This window comes from Spermophilus citellus (genome assembly GCF_964194105.1).
Source record: "Spermophilus citellus genome assembly, chromosome: 6".
NCBI lineage: Eukaryota > Metazoa > Chordata > Mammalia > Rodentia > Sciuridae > Spermophilus > Spermophilus citellus.
In genome coordinates this window covers 118,891,645-118,911,803 of record NC_138187.1, presented here as the reverse complement: position 1 = coordinate 118,911,803, position 20,159 = coordinate 118,891,645, and the positions used below count along the sequence as shown (strand labels likewise).

The following is a 20,159-nucleotide window of genomic DNA, read 5'->3' as shown; positions in this document are numbered from 1 at the left end:
ACTCCATGTGGAACTTTCTAACAGTGCTGTAAGCAGGGAGGGAAGTTGTGGTAATATTTTCTTCACAACACCCATGCTAGTTTTGCATTAGTCAAGACCGACAAGGAGACAAAACCTGCTTAGTAGTGTGAATAGGCAGGTTAATATAAACTATTATTAGCTTTAATATAGTAACAATGTGTTGGCTGCTAAGAAGGAAACTAAACTATAAATAGAGTAATAGCAAACATAAGAAACAAAAAATTACCCCCCGTATAGAAATTAATGCTAATGGAAGTGGCCCATCCTTGTACCCACAGTTGAGATTCAGATCTTGTGGTTCACTGGAGGAGTGGCTGTTGTGCGGCCCTGTCAAAACTTATTGAAAATCCTCCTTCTAGAACTTTCTGGAAATCAGTGCTCTTTAAGGTACTGGGGAAAGCTGTGGATGTGCAGCCTCATTTTGCAATGGAACTATATAAGGAGGGTTGCTGGGGGAAGCTACTGGCTCCTGGGTGCTGCTGACCACTGGGCATTGCAGGAGACACATGCTGGAGAAGTCATCTGAGCTGCTGAAGTCTCCTGCTAGAGAGGAGCCAGCAGAGAGAAGCACACTGGGACCTTCTTTTTACAATATCACTCTAGTGCCCTCTACTGACAAAGCTTAACATTTGGCTGGTGGGTAGAGAAAAAGTATTTAAAGAGCCCAGCTATATTTTCACCAAGCAGCCAAAAAGGGTGAATTTGGAGCTGAGAGGCAATAAGCTGATAATTAGCATAGATTTTCATCATAAGGTTCTCATAAAAGCATCTAAGCAACTTCAGTAATTTCCATCATAGAGTATGCACTCTATTTGAATCTTGTCACTTATTTTGGATTATTGTAAGGGCCTGGATGTGTTTTCTAATTAATGAATACAAGTGCTTAATAGAAATTTTTATTGCCTATTTTTTTATTATGCATTTTCTAGGACATTCTAAGTAGGCAGTTTAGCTTAATGGTTGAGCCGACTTCAAAGCAGAGGGCTGAGATTTAAATATGATTCTGCTGCTTACTGGCTGTGTGTCCTTGAACAGTTATGTATTCTTACCTGAGGCTCAGTTTCTTCATCTATAAAATGGGAACAATAATAGCTCACTGACTTATTGTGACGATTAAATTAATACAGGTACCTTCCATTTCTGAAAAATGTAATCCATTTCTGAAAAATCAGATTTCTGGGTTAAAAACCTGGAGCATATTTTATATTATTTTAAAAAGGAAAACTTTGAATATGTAATAAATCAACCTCACTCACCATAATCTCCTAAACAGCAACTAAACTCATCAAAATTATTTACAAATTACTCTATTGAGATGTAAAATCACTTCCTGATGGCAAATATTAGCATATTAATTCAGGAACTCTATGTTTCATATTCAGTAACATCTTTTTCATTGTAATATATATAGTCTTCCACTCTCTACAATTTTATTCAGTGCTTTCTCAACTGTGTTTGGAACTTGTATAACACTAGGCAAAGCAACAGCTAAATATGAAAGACTGCAGGAATTAGGTTCGGCATCAGGCAGAGCAAAGGAAAGCATCACACTAAGCAGGATGGCAGAGCTTCTCAGTATGAGCAATATCCTCTAAGATACACCCTTCTGTTGACAGTAATTGCAGTTCTCAGATTTATTCTATAATCTGATTTCTTACCATCTATATTTGGAATGGCATTTTTCCTGCACTTTTTTTTTTAATTTTAGAGGTAACTATTTGGAATGCCATTTCCTCCAGATTGTATTTTTTTTAATGTTGAGTTTTTAGGATGTAAATACATATTTCCTATATAAAAATCCATCAAAATATGTCAAAATGAAGAGTCATACTTCCTTTGTCTCCTTCCTCCCTTCCTTCCCTCACAGGAATTTTGTATATTAAAAATCAAAACTTTATTTGAAAAACACTAAATTAGGGAAAAACATTAGAACATGTTTGGCCTGTAAAACAAATGTAAAGGTTTGCTTTATTGTCTGATTTCATTAACCCTGTATTTTTGACATTCATTCATCCTCATCCCTCACCCCCCCCCCCCAATATTATATATATTTTGAGCTACTACTACAGGGCAAGTCCCATTGCTAGCCTTGGGATTACAACATTGAATGAGATGGTTCCTATCTTCAAGGGAAAAATAGGTGCAGTTGTGAGGTGCTGCATAGAAGGCAGGCGGGGCTGAGAGCAAGGGAGGCAGGAGGCGGAGAAAACTAGCCTGAGAGGATGGGGGGGGTGCTGAGATGCGCGCGCAGCAAGCCCTTCAGGTTGGTGGGAGACGGGTGCAGCTGAGTCCCCTAACACCTGGTAGCCCGTGGAAGTGAGGTTCTATTCATTCAGTTTGCAGTTGGAAGCCACTTGAAAGGTTAACCTGAAGACTATCTGATAAAGTTTCTCGCTTGTCGTGCTGAGAATCTGGTGGCTGGGGTGGGGGTTGGGAATATTATATCTGATTACCGACCCGCGAAAGGGACGTTCAGTAGACACACGGGGACCGCTGTGGAGCACCCCAAATTTACATTAAACGAGGCAGCAGATGAAGGAAGCGGCCAGGGGAATGGAAATGAAAGGGGACGGGGTGGAGCTGCCGCCGGGCCGGGCAGTGGACCAGTCCAGGGCAAACTGCCAGAGAGTCAGCCGAGACCGTACATCCATTGATTTTTGTTTAGGAACCGACTTCATTTTAAGTCCTGGAAATTCAGACGTCTCTCTACCTATATTATGAGACCCAACCCTGGAATTTTGTGCAGAACCACCGCTTCCGGAACCTTGTGTTACCGGAACTAGGCGCGGAAGTTCCCTTCGTTGCCACCCGACGCAACTCTTAAGTCACGCTTCCGGTGAGGGAAAATGGCCGCGGCCGTTCAAAACTCACGTGTGAGTGCGGGGAAAAAGCTGAAAAATTCCTTAAAGAAAAAAAAGAAGATGAAAATGGTAGCCGGGGCTGTGACATCGAAGCTGGAAGATGAGGGCAAAGACGCCTCCGACAGTGAAGGTAATGTATTAATGCTGAGCTTCGGCGTCTGAGAGGAAACACTAGGCTCAGTTCCCGGGAAGCCCGATGTCTGTGTGCTTGCTGGAAGCCGCCAGGGTTTCATCACGGCGTGACATGGGTTGGAAGAGTTTGGCCCAGTGAGAAGGCTTGCTCTAATCTGTAATTTTGAGTATTGTTTACTAATTTTTTTTAGTATCACCGATATTAAAGGTGGTGAAACTGCTGCAGTTACTGAGAAATTTAACAAAGGGTGAAAGAAGGGAGATATTTGAAATTACCTGAGTGGAATAAATTTCAGAGAGCGAGAAGCAAGAAGCCAGAAAGAAGTAAGAGGAAGAAGGATGTATTCTTGACTATTGTGCATTAGGTGAATGCTGCTGTTTCGGTGTTAAGGACTCAAATAGAGAATGAAAGCAGAGTTTGTGGTACACGTGGGTTAAATAAAAGTAGCATTTGATAGCAGTGTCTCAGAGACGCTTGATGATGAAAAGAAAGTAGGATTTATTTTGACCTTCAACCATGATGTGTCCTTGTAGGTTACAGGGAATTGCACACTGTCCTGACTTATGCTGAACAGTTAATGCTTGTTTGTACTAGGGGATACAAACAAAACTAACAGCTATTTTAAATAATGTATGTCTAATAATGTCATTTATTTGCTTAAGATGACCTAGTTGCCTCCCATCTCAGAGTAACATCCAGAATCTTTATACTGCATCATCTGGCTGAGGTTCTTTCTGTCACTCTGCTACTCACTAACTATTTACCTAGACAAACTGGTATTCTTGGTTTGTTTATCACATTAGATGTGCTCCCGCATCAGGCTTTCTGCACTTGGTGGTTTTACTGCCTAAAATACTCTACAGATACTTGTGTGTCTCTCAACTCATGTGTTTAATCTCTGATTCATTGCTTTATAAAAGACTCTTGACCCTAACCTTGTTTCTAATGCATCATCTCCATTCTTTTGTTTCCTTACCTTTGCTTTTTTATTTACTACCCTGCCCCCAGTTCTTTTCCCCTCAGCAATTTTAAAACCATCAGACATATTTGTGGTGTATCTCTCCAAAAATTTCCATAAAATTATAGACTGATCTGTTCCCATCGCTTAGAACAGTGCCTTTTGCATAGTGTGTCTATCATAAGTATTTAAGTAAATGAATGAATCTGGACTTCAGGACCAAGAAGAAACTGTCATATGCTATTGCAGTCACTAGGTAATTAAGAGTCTTTATACCCTGTCAAGGGAGTTAAGGAGAACAATTTGATACTATTTGAACTCAAAGACTGGTTCAAATATTGTCCAGGAAACAAATACTATTACGTTTGGAACAAAACGTTAAGTACTGTTTTTTAAATATGGGTGGAAATTGATTGGACTATTGTATACAAGTACTAGATAATTCCAAGTGGGAACTGTTATTCTCAGTACATTATTATAATACTAATTGGGTTCTAAGGTTCTCTTGCTGTTATTTTGTACATCATGAGTTAAAGAAGGTGTCCTGCTAGTATGGAAACCTAATTATCCAGTTCAGTTCAATGAGCAATTGTGGTCTGTTATGTACTCCTCTAGGTGTTGAGGATACAAAGATTGAATAAATTCATGTCTTAGAATTGCAATTTCAGGGAAGACAGCTATTAAACACATTGTAATACAATGTGTTATTAATTTGTTACGATATAGTATTATTTAATTTAATAATAAGTATTATTAGAATGAAGTTATCCAGACCATGATTCAATTAAAAAATGTTAAGGATGGAAACAGAGAAGTCCATATTCTGTAGAACCCAATCTAGGCATCAAGTTTTTTTATTATACCTTTTATTCATAGTATGTTTATTGTCTTTTAACATGTATCTGTCCTTGTAGATGCACATTTTCCAAATGATGATGTATGTTTATCTTTATTTTCAAGGGGTCTTTCTTGAATATTTTGGCTATTAGTAAATTTTTGTGTTGAATAAAATGCAAAAGTGACATTTCATCTAGGCTTTCTGAAGATAAATTATTTTCTAGGCTTGGACAATTATAAAATAAAAAATTTCTCAGACATTAGGAGAAGCCCAGACATTGTCATTGTCATTCATCCTTGTTTGTTTTTGTTTTTTTCCTTTCTGGTACTGGAGATCAAAACTAGGGCGCTTTACCACTAAACTACATCTCCAGCCCTTTTCATTTTTTATTTTGAGTCTTGATAAATTGCCCAGGCTGGCTTCAAATTTGTAATCTTTCTGCCTCAGTCTCCTGAGTTGGTGGGATCACAGGCATGTGCCATCATAGCTGGCTGGTGTGCAGTCTCTTAAAATTTATTGTCTTGTGTTGGACAAAGTGAATTATTTGTTGTGGCTTCAGCTCTTTGGAGAAGTAACTAAAGGTGAAACTGGAACAGAGATTAAAGTAAGATTGTAAAGGACCTTGTGTGATATATGGAGATTATATTTTTAAGTGACAGGGAGCTATTGAGAACTTTTAAGCAAGAGAGTGACAGACATTTATAAATATTACTGCTGTCTGTGTGGTGACTGCTGTAGAGTGCCTGAACAATCAGGCAATTACATAACTCCCTGTTGGGGCCTTTACTGGGACAGGATAGTGAAGATAGAAAAGGCCCTACTTGAAATGTTTCTTTCATTTTTTCAGTTTTCATTTTTTTCAATTTTTCATTTTTTTCAATTTTCCAACAACCAGCTTAAACATAAACTCAAAGCACCGTTAATTTTGAGTATACTGTACTATTAGAGAATTAGATAATAATAATTTTTTTAGAGTTTTCCTTTGTTAGGTACTGTTCTGACTTATATGTCACTTCAGTTAATACCAACAATAACCCTATAAGGTAGATAACTAATGTCCTCATTTTGTAATATAAGAAACCAATGCACAGAGAGGGTTGTATTTTGCTCACTGAATATATAAATTGACAAGCAAGTTGATAAATGACAAAACAGTTATTGAAGTTGGTCTCTAGATTCTGCATTCTGGGCCACTACGCTGGTGTGGTTGAAGAATCAGGAATATAAAAATGATCAAAAAAAGCTATTTGGAAAGTGAAAGGGATAGGGTCATAATATCTGAAGAAAGAAATGACTGGGAGCAAGGAGTCTTTGATACTGGGACAAGCTTTTTCCCCCACTCAAGGAAAGGATGTTCCATCACTAAGGGTATTTTTTGAGGTCAGATTTCTATAGCATTCTTTGTAACGTTTATAGCCATTGTTTCCCTCAGTCCACTCTTCTATTATCTATCATTCTCTTCCTCCCCTAAAACCCATATATTGTTTCTAGAAACAAATTCCCATGTTTGCTAAGTTGTATAAGAGGCACCTGTGTTTGTACTAATTCCTAGGGTGACTTCAGGCTAGTTATTTACTATTGTAGGTTAAGCATCCCTATTTGGAGACTCTGAAATGTGAAATGTGAAATGCTCCAAAATCTGAAATTTTTTGATTGTTGATGTGATACCACAAGTGGATAATTCCACAGCCGATCTCCTGTGACTAAAAATAGTATATACAGTTATACTCAGGTTATGTATTTAAGGTGTATATGGAACATAAATGAATTTCTTGTTTAGATTTGGGTCCCATTCCCAAGATATGTTATTATACGTATGTAAATATTCCAAAATTCAAAAGTTTGAAGCACTTCTGATCCCCACCGTTTTGGATAAGGAATATTCAACCTGTATCTGCTTCAGTTTTTTTAAATCTGTAAATGAGGGGGATTTTGATGTGTGTCTTAAGGATTGTTGTGAAGTAAATTGAGTTCATCTATGTAATAATTCAATATTGGGCCCATGGTACTTAATCATAAAGTAGTATTAATGAATTTCCTTTCTGATTCAACAAGACTTTTAGTTTCATCTCTTTATTGCCAGATATGCTTTCCAGCCTGTGATAACAGTGGTGTTTATAAACTGGAAGTTTCTCCAGAATAGTGGTTTGAATTTTCTTTAGTAACCCTAAGAGGCAATGAATGCATTTCTGTTTTACAGAAGATATTCATGGCTGCAAGGTGTTATCTGTCATTTCTCTCTTACTCCATAATTTAATCATTTGATCTTACTTTGGGGTAATATTCCAGATTAATGATGATTATTTTGACAACTACTAATTGCCTCTGCTTAGTTGTTCCATAAACATATTTGCAGAACTGAATTCATGATTTCCCTTCCCAAAGCTGATTATATTTTTGAGAATGACATCACTATCTACCCCCTGCCCAAGGTAGAAACAAGAATCATCCTTTACTCTTTCCTTTGTTTCCACATTTGTTTGATTTAATTCAAATATTTCTTGTCACCAACTTAATTCTTGCCTATATCTCTTTTGTTTAGGTTAGTACTAACAGTTAATATCTGTGTGCCCTGTTGATAGCTGCACTTTCTGCAGTCTGTCCTCTGGTCATTGTTTCTTAAATTACCAATGATGAAGGACCATTTTTATTTTATTATTTTTTAAAAATTTCCAATCTGACATGGATAGATATCTTTAAAAATAAATAAAATGACCAAGAAAAATGAGCACATATTTGGATATTGTGGAAATGTCAAATTGCCCAGTGTTCCTAAATACTTACTCTCAGTTTGTGAATTCATAGTCACTTTTCACTATTTGATAATGGTCTATCAACTCATAGCACACACTAAATTAGTGAATACTGAAGATTGCTTTTAGGAGAAATAAAAAGTAATAAAAGATAAGTTCTGCCTGAATAAAACTTATTTAGCATATGTATTTTTTTTCTGTAAGGTATACCATAGTCTTCTTGGGCTTATGAAGGCCAGAAAGCATAATTGGGGGCATTTAAAATAGTGAGGTCACTAAGAAAAATGCACAGAAATGTGAAAAACATAACACCAAATAGTCTGGAAAGAACATCTTTTCACTGTATGAAAGCTGAAATAAGAAGATAGAATGTTGCCTTGGCTGAGTGTGTGAATATAGGCAGACTGAAAATTTTTACCACTCTGAGCATGTTTGTGGATGACTGTGAAAGTTCCATGAGTGTTGATTTTGAGTTTACAAATAAATTTTATCAAGTGGGTGAATTTGCAAATAGAAAGTGCATTATGACAATTGGCTGTGTCTCCTTATGAACTGCCAGTAGTTTGCATAACCAGCCTATGTGGTGTGATCAATGCTTGCTTCTCAGAGCTTCCATCTTACCATTTCCTAGTTTTACTGCATGCTGAGCTCCTAGTTTCTTGCCCAGCATGACCTTTTCCCTTCCTAGTATGCTGTGCGGCTAGCATACTTTTTAAAACTTCACTTTCTCTTAGTCTTTTCTGAATTCTTTACGTTTCAATATATTTCTTTCCATCTAGTTTCCCTTTCAGAATTTAGACTTTCTTTTTGATAGAGATAAATAATAATAAAGGGCCCTTTAATAAATTTAGAGATGTAGGACTATTGGTTAATTGTGTACATTCTTCTTTGGTTTAACTCAGTTTGCTGTGTAATGTAAGAAATTCCTTTTTGTAAAATCATGTCTCTGGAAAGGTGCACCTTGGAAATGATTTGTCTAGTTCAGACAGTTGTATACTTTGGTAGAACTAAGTTATCAAAAGTTTTCAGATGGTGGTGCTGAAAAACTATAAAGTCTCAGACCTCAGACACACAAGGAATCAGTATACAAATTATAGGCATATTATTAGGAATAGTTTTATTAGGAAACTGAATCAGTTTGAATTTTAACTGGTGCATAAAATCATAGGGATGTGCATTATATTTACATTTGAAGTAACTTCTGTAGCAATATGCTGCCTATATTTCACAGGATACATTATTATTTTTTTATTTTTTGTTTTAATTTCTTTTCACATGTTACATAAGAAAGGTAGAAAAATGTGCGTACGTGAGTGTAAAACTTTTAAAAATATTATGTGTTGTAGAAAATTCCGAAACTGTGAGGACAGGAACCTTGTCAATTTTGTTGGAAGTTTTATCTCAGTTTGACAGAAAGCCTCATGCATGGTATAGTACTTTGAGTACTATACATTTAATCATGTACAAAATCAAAAGCTTATCAATGCCATTTTTTTTTACACTCCTCTTAAACCATTTTATCACTGAGGTTAAAATTAACTGAAGTTGTATATAATATAAATTTGAGATAGCAAGATGATTTAGGTTGAAATTTGGTATGATACTTTGCCTTGAGATTTGAAGTTTGATCATGGTAAAATTGCAGGCAGTCATGAAGCAGAGATGTGTGCAACTATAGTCAGCATCTTAAGTAAAATATAAGTGTCAGGCAGTATAGAGGGGAGGATGATACCCCTATTTGAGTTATCCCTGAACTGTGTAAATAACAATGATGACATGAAGTATTACAAAGGGGAGGAAGGTAGTCTCTACCTCTTGAGTTACCCTTGAATATTTATTGAATTGATACATTGTAGGTTTTGATTCAGTCCTAACTAGATTTCTTAAGCTTCTGATAGTGGTGGGAAAGCTTCTGTACTCAGTAAATCAACCAAGATAAAGAGAGTGTTGATTGCTATCCAGTGCCAGGATCTGATTGACCTGGCCTGACAGTAGGAAAGTGAGGCAGATGGTAATTTTAGGTTTTCTGGCCAAAAAACCTGAATTGTTATAGTCACATGTGAAGAGTGGCTATCTACTTCTAACACAGGACTTGATAATAGTCTAGTTTAGAATGTTGTAAAAGATATGCCTTCATTTTTTATGAACTACAAACTGTATATAAGATATAATAACCTAGCAGATAAATGTGCTTTTCATCAAACTGTAGCTTATAACCTCCTTCATCTTTTAAGTTACCTAAAATAGCAAAGAAACATGCCTAAGAAATGAAGTATATCATACATAGCCCTACTTGAGTGGTTTAGCAATTTATAGGACACACTCAGGAAACAGACAATTTCCAGGCTCTATCTGCTTTGGCTTCTCCAAATAGTTCATGTAATTTCATCTGACAGTGCTATTCCATGGTAGCACTTTATTTTTGGTTATTTTTATGGAAACTTGGGTTGCCTTTTTTTTTCAAAGGTAATTGTTTTTTAAAAAATTTTAATACATCAGTTTTTAATATTCTAAGTTGAATAATAATTGGCAGGAAAGACCCTGTGGCATGGGCAGAAGGAATGATTTACAATAGAATAGGGAGTAATAGTTTTACACAGCTTTTAATAACTAGGGGTATGTTTATATTTATGTAAAATATCAGAATAGGGAATGGAATGGACTCTTATGATTAACTGAGGCTGTTAGAAATTTCTTTCTAATTCAAGCTTTATTAAATGATGTTTAAAAAATACTATTTGCTTCATTCGTTCAGTACATATTATTCTGAATTGATTCTTTCATTCTAAGCCTTTTAGTGTTTCAGAAATCTAATACCCTAATACTCTACCCCGTTAGCTTTGTGACTTAGGGCATGTTTTTTAAACTGTTCATCTACATAAATAGAATAATAAAATCAACTTATATAGAAGTGTTGTGAAATGCATAAAAATGTTTTAGATAGTAGTTAGCCCTAAACGTGTTAGCTAGTTTGTATTTGTATCAGTATTTTACAGTACTTTAAAAAGTTGTGTGACAGAGATGTTGGCCACTTGTGAAACAAAGTAAAAGGTAGCTAGCATGTGGGATTACCTGGCACATAGAGACTATAACCAAAACCTTAAGCAGAATAATGCCATTCTAATTAATTTTCAGCATTCTTTGTTAAGCCTTTTCCATTCCTTCATTGTTCTCTCCCCTGGATTATCATTATCTTGTCCTCTGGTAATTTATTGTCATTTATTTAGCAGGCATTTATTTAGTTACCAGTTCTGGGCTAAGCACTTTGTACATGTATCTCATTTATCATTGCAACAACCAGTAAGGTGGGTGTGATTTTTATTTCCATTTTAGTAATAATGAAACTAAGGCACCAGGATTTACTTAATGTTTTCAAGGTTATTCTGTCAGAAAATAATGGCATCAGGACATAATGCTACACCTGTCTAATTCAGTGATAGGAGATTAACCCTTAACGCCATAACTGTCTAGTCATGGAAAGCTTCTTATTCAGTAATTCACATATATTGTAAAGATCCCAGACACTAGAGGTATTCTTTCATTTTTCCTACATAGCCTTATAAAAAATTTCAGTGTGTATGTGTGTGATGTGTAATCCATACATAAATGTTGTTTACAGAGAACTAGACTTTTTTTTAAGAACTTCATATTTATTAGCTCATTTAATTATCAGACACACACACAAAAAAAATAGTAAAGTAGGTCCTGTTTTATTCTTTTTTTTTTTTTTTTTAACAGATGTAATACTAAGGCAGAGAACTTAATGTGAAAAATGTCACATTTGTGTCTGGAGTTGAAACTGAACCTGTCAGCCTGACTTCTGTGTCCTTAACTACGAAAGGGCTCATCTCAGTCAAATTTTTATGAGGAACTTAGTTGATTTAGGGTAAATTCCAAAGACATGAAGTAAGTTAAATTTATTCAGTAGGCTTAATACTCCCAGGTGGTATTTGCATTTTAAAGAATAACTTTCTTGGTCTGTGGTTATAACTCAGTGGTAGAGCACTTGCCTCCAACATGTGAGGCTCTGGGTTTGATCCTCAACACCACATAAAAATAAATAAAATAAATAAACATAATTGTGTCCATCTTAAAAGAAATCTTTAAAAAAAAGAATAATTTTATAACCTAAAGGAGAAACTTTAAAAGTAAGGACCAAAGGAAGTGTTGGGAAAAAAAGCCACTAGCAGTTTGGCCTTTTATTGGAAGCATATATCTGAAGCATGAAGCTTTTATACTACTAGGTTTTAATTTTGGGATTAATATGTATTTTATTTCTGGAAAATACAAAGTCTGATATATTTATCATTTTATTTCATCTTCCATAATATTCCTATGCTTTCGGACATGCTGATCTCTCCTGCCTGTAATGCCAAAAGTAATATGATTTCTATGATAATTTTTATTTTCATATAAAGCATTGGTTCTAAGCTCAGTGACCTTGCCTCCTCCCTTGATTAGTCAACCTGGATTATAGAACCTTAATTCTTTCACTCCTCCCTTCTGTTGTCATCCAAATTTCTTGTTTTGCCTTTTAAGAAACAACTTGATCATCCTTGTCAGACTCCCTAAGATCTAAACCTCTCACCACCCTTTCTTCATCCTTTTTTTTCTCTCTCTGTCTTCTTAAAAACAAACAAACAAAAACAAAAAACAAAAAACACATAGATTTCCCAGGGAGAGAAACCTAGATTCAGATTTTTAAAAAAATTGTTTTAAATCTTTATTTTATTTTATTTTAAAATTTTTATTTATATATGCTACTGAGGATTGGATGCAGTGCCTCACACATGTGTGGTAAGCACTCTGCCACTGAGCTATAACCCCATCTCCTAGATTTAGATTTATCATTTACTTTTCCTTCCTTGCCCATCGTTCATGGCTGCTTAATAAATGTTGAGGGGACTATGAATCGTCTTAAAACTTTTCCCCTTTTTAAAGGCTAAGGAAAATGGCTGACTTTTCTGCTAGCAGCTAACCATATCTGGGATCAGGGACAGATGACAAGTTTGAAAGGGACTGGAGGTTTGAGAGGAAAGGCAGCAGGAGACGAAAAATACCTTATGTCTAACTCAGTATCTCGGAGGTATAACCCTGCTCTCTATCCAGTATGTTAGCCACTAGCCAGCCATATGTGGCTACTTAAATGTAAATTAATTCAAATTACTCAAAATAGACAATTCAGCTCCTCTGTCATTCTAGACATGTTTGAAGTATTCAGTAGCCTCTTGTGGTTGGTGGCTCCAAGGTAGCTCTGGTGTAGATAGAATATTGCCATGATCAGAAATTTTTGTCATTACTTCCAATACACATCCTCTCTAGCCCTTACTTAATTTCTAGACTTTTAAAATAGAATGCAGAAATAATGTTTAGGAAAACAGACAAAAGGAGTTCAAAGGATTTTTCACTTGTTTGGTGATTTCTATCTGTGCCCCTAAGATGCCTGGATAAACTTTTGCTGTTAAAAATTGGTTAGTGGAAAATTAGAAGAATTTCATTTTAGTAGAATGCAGTAAAGTTTTAAGAACCAGTTTTACTTTCTGATTCACATAATGATAATTTTTGGTATCCTAGAAGTAAATTCTGTTTATAGTATACTGGGAGACCAAATTTGGCTTTTTTCATTTATTTATACGTAATCGTTTCCAGTGACAGTAAATGCCTTACTAAAGGCCTCTGAGCTAGAGCTTTAAAAATAAATAGATAAAATAAAAACCATGACTTTTACAAATTCTTTTTCTCCTCCTCCTCCTCCTCCTCTTCTTCTTCTTCTTCTTCTTCTTCTTCTTCTTCTTCTTCTTTTTTTTTTTTTTGTGGTGCTGGGGATTGAACCCAGGCCTTGTCATGCGTGGCAAGCATTCTACCAACTGAGCTATATCCCCAACCCTGACTTTTGCAAATTTTTAAAAAATAATTTTTAATTCGTAGGGTGAGTATAGCTTATGTAATATGGTGTCATAAAACTTTTCATGGATTTATTGTGACTATAATATGCATATCGTGGTTAAGCTGGGTAAGAAGTACATCAGACAATTAGGGTTTCAGAGTGGTGAATTGGAGTGGCTTACATAATCAAAGCATTTGGGCTACGTTTTAGTGCCTTTAAAAAATGTGAAGTTTGCTGCAGTTTGTATGTAAGTACATCAGGATGAAACACTAGATGTCACTGTTGTAGTTTTGATGTTTTATCAGGAGCTGGAAAAGATCTTTCTGCTTTTGATCATTCAGATAGTTTTCATTGACATAAACTTTTAAATATTTGTGTCTCTTTACAGTTAGATACATGCTTACTAGAGAAAGCATTTTTTTTTCAAAGAATTATTTTGTTATTTGAGTTTGGTGCTGCTAACTGAGGACTAAAGTATATGTAATATTAACATTTATTTTTCAACTAGCTATTTTCTCTGAACTTTGTTTCACAATGTTCTGGTCCTAGGAGATGTTTCCTGGGGAAAAATTGTGTGGCCCTACAGTCTGGCATATAATATATGAGTATATTTTAATTGGATTGGATAAAATGCTACCAGCTTCTGTTTGGAAACATTCATTTATAATATATATATATATATATATATATATATATATATATGTATTTTTTTTCTAATATTACATATATTTGGATGTCAAACCTAGACTCACTGTCTAAACTTCTTAAATTGACATAACTGTAATGTATAGAAAAACTTCAAATTAAATAAACAAGTTTCTCTTTTAAAAATATAATTTCTCTTCATTAAGAAATGCACAGCTCCATCATAGTAATAAAATTATAAAAGGTTTCTTGCTTTTAACATTTCTTTCAATATTTTTCCATACCATAAACCCTTTATGTTTTAAGATCATGTATTTAAACAATGTAAAATATTGTTTTTCTTGTTTAACTCTTAATTTTATGTTATATTCAGTTAATTTTTTTAAAATTCATTTTTACTCATTCCTGAAGTTCATTTTGGATATGTGTTTTTATTTGCTATTTTCTTATATGACCAATTTTAATTTGAAATGTGTTAATACTCAATTTTATATCCATTTTGTGAATTCTCAGCACTTAAAAAGTAAAGGTATGAAATCTTGTCTGTAATGCTTGAGACCAGAGGTATGTCAGAGTTTTTTAGAGTTTGGAATATTTGCATAGTCTTTACTGGTTGAGCATCCCTAATCCAAAAATACAAAACTTTAAATACTTCAAAATCCAAAACCTTTTGAGAACATGTGCACAAAAAAATTTCAAATTTCAGAATATTTTGTATATGGATTTTTGAATTGGGAATGCAGAGTTTGTGTTGTACAAACGTCATACCCAAATTGAAATATTATAATTACAGTTCTAAAGAAGAGTTGTCGCTGATTCACATCTTAAAGTAAATAGATAAGAGGGCGACACTCTGAAATTAATAGTCTACCTCTTTGATTATGCAATAAGCTGATATTAAAATGGTGAATATATTTAAAGGTAGAATATGCACGATTTGTTGCATAGAGAAGAAACTAAAGCTTGAGATTGAAGAACAGGTAATTTTTAAGTACCAGTATAATCAGCCAGTAGATGTTTCAGAAGGTAGAAGCAGAGGTTGTGGTTACCATGCCTAGCTTTGGTAGAGATAAAGGGGCCCAGAGCAGTCTCACTGGTGTGTCAGAGCTATAGTTTGCTTTTTAGTCCTGTATATTTGAATGAAGTTTCTGAGTTGGATAGAAGGACATCAGAATTTGATTAAATAGGGAGCAGCATGAAACTTGTTATTCCTATGCCTTTTCCTTTCAGTTTTATCTTAATTTTTATTTTAATGTATAGGAGTTACTGTTTACAATAAGATTACCAGTATTGTTAATTCCTAATATTGTTATTTAGTAGAGATGTTTTGATAGGAAAAAAGTTTTAGGTAATGGCATTTTTTGAAATAATCTCTGAGATTCAACTAGTCTGGAGTCAACCATAAAAAGCACATTTGTTACCCAAAGACATAACTACTAGTGACAACTATTTGTAAATCACTAAGTTTTCTTGTTTGTTAATTCTTCAGCTGCCTTTATTAGCTCTTCTTTTGCTTATTAAGAAGAATTCCAAGTTACTAAATTGTTGGTTGATTTTCTGTTTTGTAGTCTTTCCTATATTCAATGGGTTTCTAAAGAATAAAACAAAAGCTCTCCAGAGGGCCCTGGAGAATATAATTGTACTCACACTGTGCTGACTGCTTGTGCTGCCTTTGTTAAAGTACATTTCATCTTAGAAGTGGAGAAAGGCTGCTAAGTTTAAAATATGCAGAGTTGCTGAGCAAGTTGATTTTTCTAGCAGAGCCACTGACTGTTGTTGCTTCTGCCAGTCCCCTAACCCTAGCCATTTGACTCTTACATGATGAACGAATATGCTGGTAACGTTTATATACTTGATTAGATAGGTTTGGCATGATGAAATTAATAGTACACTTACAACTTTGTATTTTTAACTCAGAACTTGATATTTTTATTCAGTCACTCACTAGTGCAATTGGATCTTTGGTATCTTGGTCACATCATTAGACAATTTTTTTCAAAAGTGTTAAAAACAAGTTTTATAATGTTATATCCAAATTCTTTAAAATGATATGAATCTGGACTTTAGTATTTATCTACATACAGATTCAGAATTTTAAATATCTAGGCCAAGTCCCTTAGAGAAATTACTTTAATACTGTACCAGTTTTCTTAATATATTAAATTTGTGGTGTTATTTATTTTTAACATAATCTTTATTATTCTCTTTTAGTAGTTTGGTGGCATAGCTAAGGTTCATGTACTTGAGTACATCCTGCTCTGGCCTGATAATAGTAAAGTGGCAGAGGCTGTTTGATGTTGGATTTGTTATTGCTACCTGGATCCTGGATCTTGAAGCCACTGTGACTTCACTGTCAGTGTGACTGGGCTAGGTGTTTGGGACCGATAGCATTTGGGTATAAGTACCTGCTGTTCCCCGCTATTACTGCAGCTTTGGCAATCAGAACTAAGTCCCTTATAAGCATAGAGGCAGGTGAAGCTTTATGAAGGGCCCAAGGGTCATGATCTTGGCAACCTCTGCTTATGTTTCTAAAATTTAATATATATTTTTTTTTTTTACTCTTAGGAAGCTATGAATCAGAAAAGGATCATATGTCTGATGGTGAAGCAATAGAAGCTGACAATGAGGATGATGTTGAACCCTGTGACAAAGAAGATGAAAATGCTGCAGAGTCAAGTGCTGGGACTAATGTGGGCTGGGCAGATGCCATGGCTAAAATCCTTAACAAAAAAACTCCTAAAAGTAAACCCACCATTCTTATCAAAAACAAAGAGCTAGAAAAAGAAAAAGAGAAGTTAAAGCAAGAAAGACTAGAGAAAAGAAAACAGGTATGTCTTACCAGTTGTCTTATGGATTAAATAATTGTCTAATCTAGTTCTTATCTGTACCATATTGTTCTTTGCAGTGTGTATGCAATTAATATTCTAGTTTTTAACTTGCTTTTTATGTGGGTGTGGATACTCAAGGTTATTTTTAGAAACTTAGTCTCATTATTCCATTGAGCATGTTCACTTTTTTTTTTAATACCTTTTTTATTTTGTTTATTTTTATATGGTGCTGAGGATCGAACCCAGGACCTCACACGTGCTAGGTGAACACTCTAGCCCTGAGCCACAACTCCAGCCCTGAGCATGTTCACTTTTTAATCATCTAAGCCAAGCCATAGAAATATAAAGTCTGAAAATCTATCATTTTAAAATTAAGCATTTATATATGCAGTGACTCCAGGGTCTAAATATTTTATAAATTTTAGCCATCCTTATGCTGATATCATTAGGTTCTGAACTAATAGAAGCACATTAGTCTTTTGCTAAAAATATTTTATAATATGAATCTGTGAAAATTTCACAGTCCTGGTTGGTTGAATTCTGAAAAGTGAATATTTCACTGTTAGATAAACTTGAGTTTATTATGCTTTGGCTAAACCACTGATGATAGAAGTTATACAAAGTTATTAAAGACCAAAAGTTGGACATAAATTTGCTGTTCTATACTATTAAAAAGAAACAGTGGTAGTTTTTATATCCCTGGTACTTGTATCCATGTATAAAATATTTGATTACTGAAATAAGTATTATTTTCTAATGAAATAAAAATAATTTTGTATAATTGTTTTGGCAGTATAGAAGTACTGACTTCCAAGAAGAACTTTCTAGGTAGAAATGAACAAAAAACAGATTTTGAATTGGTGTGTATGTCCTTTTATGTTTGACATCCCCTCACCTTGTTTCAAGATGAATGTTTTCTTTGTTCTTATTGCTGGTTGCTCTGTGTGAAAGGCTATATAAAAGTGGAACTTTTCAAGCATTGCTCTTTAAAACAACTCACAATGTGGGTTCTTATATTAATTCAGTAGTTTCATTATAATTGAGCATACATTTTGTCTCTAAATTTTACAAATAGCTCAATAGCTTTTTAACTAGCAATTTGAATATTTGTTTATTCTCTGGCAAAAGCTAGAAGAAGCTTTAATGATATCAGAATCTTTAATCATCTCTAGTCTCAAAGTTCTATTGAGGTGGAGAACAGAATATTGAAGCCAAGAAGAATGAATTTATGACTACTCTAAGTCACAGCTTTGAGTGCTAGGGATGGTACTGTGTTCACATAATGCATGGACAAACACTTGATACCAGAAACACAGCATAGCATCTACAGTGCTCTTTGAAAAGCATTTTTATAGTGGAGTCTATACAAATTATCATAAATATTTTTTTCTTGTTTATCCGATAGTGAGTTTCATGACTATTAGATGTATTATCTGATTTTGAGAAGAATATTTTTTTAGAAAAGAAAAAGGTGGATCTTTATAGTGAGAGTAGGAATTTGGTTAACTGTTAGACATTTTCTTTATTATAAAATAAGAGATAAAGTGAGAAAAGGAAGAAATAAAAGGAAATATTTTTTCCACTTTATTACTGATATGGATGCTTTTGATGCTTGGTAGATTTTAGGTGATTAGTTCTTACCAGCGTATTTGTTCTTTGGTTAAATGTTGGACTGAGAAAGAGACCTGATTAGTATCCTGAGACCAGTATACTACTGAAAGACCATTTTGAACTAGATCATGTTGTGTGTAGGACTTTCTTACTTCTCAGCCCCTCTCCTATTTTTGCATAATAGCAGAGAATCAAATTGCTATAGTTTGTAACTGATGGGCCATATCTGGCATGAACATTAGTCAATGTGCTGCAAGAGGAGAAACAGATATAAATTATTTTGTACAGAGAATAGTAGTCACTTAATGAATATCTATGTAAATATGATATTCTTTAAAAAGCTGAAATACATTTTTATTCTGTCAAAGAATTCACTTTCTGAAAGTAAAGAGAAACAGTGCTTAAACTTGAAGTTAGTATGGAGTCTTCCTTTCGCTTCCCTCTGATGATCTGTTGATGGCAGATCAGGCATGTGGCTCTTTTACACACTACCTTGTACTGCCTGGCTGAACATATTGGCAGTGCTCCAGACCCCTGCTGTCGGGAAACCTGACAGAAACTCACTTTATGCCTCTCACATGACATGCTGAGTGCTAACCACAGTTTCTTTGAGCTGAACCCCTAAACTTGTGGTTTTTTAAAAGTCTCTATGACAACCTAAGCCAGAATGATTTATTACCTTTGTCCTTTCACAGAGTATCATATCAAAGTTTGCTGCACTTTCAAAAATGCTTAATATTCTTTCACATAACAATATTTATAACACAGCTTGATAAGAAGCGGGAGTGGGAAATGATGTGCAGAGTAAAGCCAGATGTCGTCAGAGACAAAGAAACAGAGAGAAATCTTCAGAGAATTGCAACAAGGTAAGACAGAGTTTTTGCCCTTTAAAAATAAGTAGACTAAAATTTTGATCAGACTTGATTCTTAAGCTCTGCCTTCTCAAGCCAAGTGATATTTATCTAAGTCTCCTGTTAAACACTAAATTCAACCAAAGATTTTAGAGATCTTTTAAAAGCAGGAATATAATGTGTTAAGTGTATATTTAGTATGAACCTATTTCAGATCATCTTGTTTTTGTAGTCATGAGAACAGTGTACAACATTAAGAAGTAAAACTTCTTAATGTATTTCTGTTATGATGGTTATCTAAATTTATGATACTTGATAATTATTTTTGTTATTTTGCATTGTATTTATGGGACAATACATTGCAAATGATGGCAGTTTCATGCTATTGTTACACTCTACTTTTTTTTTTTTTATTATGGGCACCAAATATTTGGTGACCTCCCTATCCAAAGGTAAATGGGATATGGTGGCTGTGGGTGGTCCTTACTCTCTTAAGTGTAGAATTTATAGTCTTTTTGAGAATAGAGGCACGTACTGTGTGCTGGGAACATTCATAGGCGATTGTCTAAGTTAGATGGGAAGGCTTCACAGAGAAGATAACATTTGGATTGGTACTTAAAGAATGTACTTAGTGAATTTATTTTAAAATCTTAGTTACCCACATTATTTCTGGTCATTTTTTGATCTATTGAGGTGTTACATAGTGAAATGGTTATGTATAGTGATTTAGGGCATGGGTGATAGGACCAGACTGTTAGGTTCAAATTCCATTA

The 20,159-nt window shown here is 34.5% G+C and overlaps 1 protein-coding gene across 2 annotated transcripts in view; it reads left to right on the top strand.

The window, feature by feature from the left end:
- Nucleotides 1-2,699: 2,699 nt before the first annotated feature.
- Nucleotides 2,700-20,159, top strand: part of RRP15 (ribosomal RNA processing 15 homolog) — a 47,155-nt gene continuing 29,695 nt past the window's right edge. The window contains exons 1-4 of one of the 2 annotated variants that reach the window (XM_081297482.1): nt 2,700-3,012; nt 16,662-16,924; nt 19,304-19,402; nt 19,807-19,838. In XM_081297482.1, the coding sequence (XP_081153608.1) occupies nt 2,868-3,012; nt 16,662-16,924; nt 19,304-19,402; nt 19,807-19,838 (539 nt within the window). In that variant the 5' untranslated portion in view covers nt 2,700-2,867. The remainder of the gene's footprint in view (nt 3,013-16,661; nt 16,925-19,303; nt 19,403-19,806; nt 19,839-20,159) is intronic. The other variant, XM_081297483.1, reaches the window with a different exon arrangement.